This window comes from Limulus polyphemus, unplaced genomic scaffold, assembly GCF_000517525.1.
Source record: "Limulus polyphemus unplaced genomic scaffold, Limulus_polyphemus-2.1.2 Scaffold12569, whole genome shotgun sequence".
In the NCBI taxonomy this organism is placed as follows: Eukaryota; Metazoa; Arthropoda; class Merostomata; order Xiphosura; family Limulidae; genus Limulus; species Limulus polyphemus.
In genome coordinates this window covers 8,798-10,872 of record NW_013678179.1, presented here as the reverse complement: position 1 = coordinate 10,872, position 2,075 = coordinate 8,798, and the positions used below count along the sequence as shown (strand labels likewise).

Here is a 2,075-nt window from a genome sequence, read left to right as displayed (position 1 = left end):
TGATTTTCTTAACTAATCTTGTGTGTCACACTTCATCGAAAGCTTTTTTAAACTTAAGCATACCAATTTTATGTATTTCCCATCGTCCAGATAATGAGTAACATTCCCCCAAAAAATACAACTTGGAAATATGAGTATTTGAAATAATTGTTTTGTTCACTAACAAAAAAAAAAATATATATATTCAATTAATGGGATTAGCCTTAAAATTTAAATTGAGTAGCGTTAAGCAGGTTTTTTTTTTGTTGTTTCAAAGTTACTGCATGTTCTTAATATGATTTTTGATTTATTTCATATTTAGCAAGGAAACAAGTTAAATAATGACATATTTAGTTCTGATTAGCTTTTCCTAACTCTCCATGTAGAACATGTATCCAACTTGCTAAGCTTAAAGACAACCCTTATAACAACTAATGTTGTATTCCACATAACTGTGTAATGGAAGTTGTGTGCTGTGTAATCATCCTTATAACAACTAAAGTTGTATTCCACATAACTGTGTAATGGAAGTTGTGTGCTGTGTAATCATCCTTATAACAACTGAAGTTGTATTCCACATAACTGTGTAATGGAAGTTGTGTGCTGTGTAATCATCCTTATAACAACTAAAGTTGTATTCCACATAACTGTGTAATGGAAGTTGTGTGCTGTGTAATTATCCTTATAACAACTAATGTTGTATTCCACATAACTGTGTAATGGAAGTTGTGTGCTGTGTAATCATCCTTATAACAACTAATGTTGTATTCCACATAACTGTGTAATGGAAGTTGTGTGCTGTGTAATCATCCTTATAACAACTAATGTTGTATTCCACATAACTGTGTAATGGTAGTTGTGTGCTGTGTTCAGAAGATTTTTCCGTTGATAACTTCTTGGTATGTGACATCTGTAACCTTAAGTTTTTTTTGCTTTAAGTGATAAAATATCATTTTTACAGATAAAGAAATAAGATAAACAAGACAAGTAAATAAGGACCAGCATAGAAGGTATCGTTCAAGATGGTTAGTAAAGAGAGTGAGGCATGGAATAGTTGCTCACAAGTTTGGGTGAGTAAAATTTAGTTAAGAAACAATGGTTGAAAGAATGACATATTAACAGGAGTGTTAGGATATGTGGATGCAGGTGTATTGTTGTATCTCAAAATGTACTTTCTGTAGGTCACGTTATAGAACAACATGACAGAATATAAGACCTCTAGATAGTCTGTTTAATATCAGTAATCTTGTTATAATATCTATTATAGAAACATGTAAAACTTGTAGTTAAAATCCCATAAGAACAAAAAGCAAGTTAATAGAATATCAATAGGGTGATCAGTGTAAACTTTATCCACTTAAACTGAAGGTAACAAAATGGTGCCTAGGAGGCTCAGGCTGCAAAAAACCCTGAAAAACATGACTAACGATGAAGATTTTCCTCTCAGTTATTTACAAAAACAAAATTCAGAATTTACCAAGCAGTTTTATGTACTATGGTCAGAATGATAATTTTGAAATTTACACAAAATGTTACTGTTGTTAATACATCATGAAGATTTACAGCATCCTGACCTATCGGTTACTATATTCTAAATTTGGTTTATAGAGATGAGACAAGGCTGGATAGAAACTTATTTTATAGTCTACATTGTGTTACTATATCAAACACAAGGAGACCCAATTTAAAACCTCCATTATCTGTGTACAGTATGGTAAGCCCAAAATGTCTCTAAGATGTCTCTGTTAACCCTGAAAGTCAACTTCAACAGAACTGGTCAGAAAGGGTGTGAATGGGACATTGAAGATGCTATATGTATACAATATAGTGTTGTATTAACCTTTAGTTTTCAAAGCAATAAAAGTCACTAGAGCTAATAGATTACTTTATTATTTCAGATATACTTTAAAAATACCAAAATTTCTATATCAATATCCACTTTTTTAATATGTATATTATTACCCTCTTTGGTTTCAGTTTAATATGTATATTATTACTCTCTTTGGTTTCAGTTTAATATGTATATCAATACTCTTTGGTTTCAGTTTAATATGTATATCATTACTCTCTTTGGTTTCAGTTTAATATGTATATCG

At 30.7% G+C, this 2,075-nt stretch overlaps 1 protein-coding gene across 1 annotated transcript in view; it reads left to right on the top strand.

Annotated features, from left to right (window-relative positions):
- The first annotated feature begins 933 nt into the window (after positions 1-933).
- LOC106477023 (sphingosine-1-phosphate lyase 1-like) overlaps positions 934-2,075 on the top strand; it is a 9,738-nt gene continuing 8,596 nt past the window's right edge. The window contains exon 1 of the mRNA XM_013937630.2: positions 934-1,049. Coding sequence (XP_013793084.2) covers positions 1,002-1,049 — 48 coding nt within the window. The 5' untranslated portion in view covers positions 934-1,001. The remainder of the gene's footprint in view (positions 1,050-2,075) is intronic.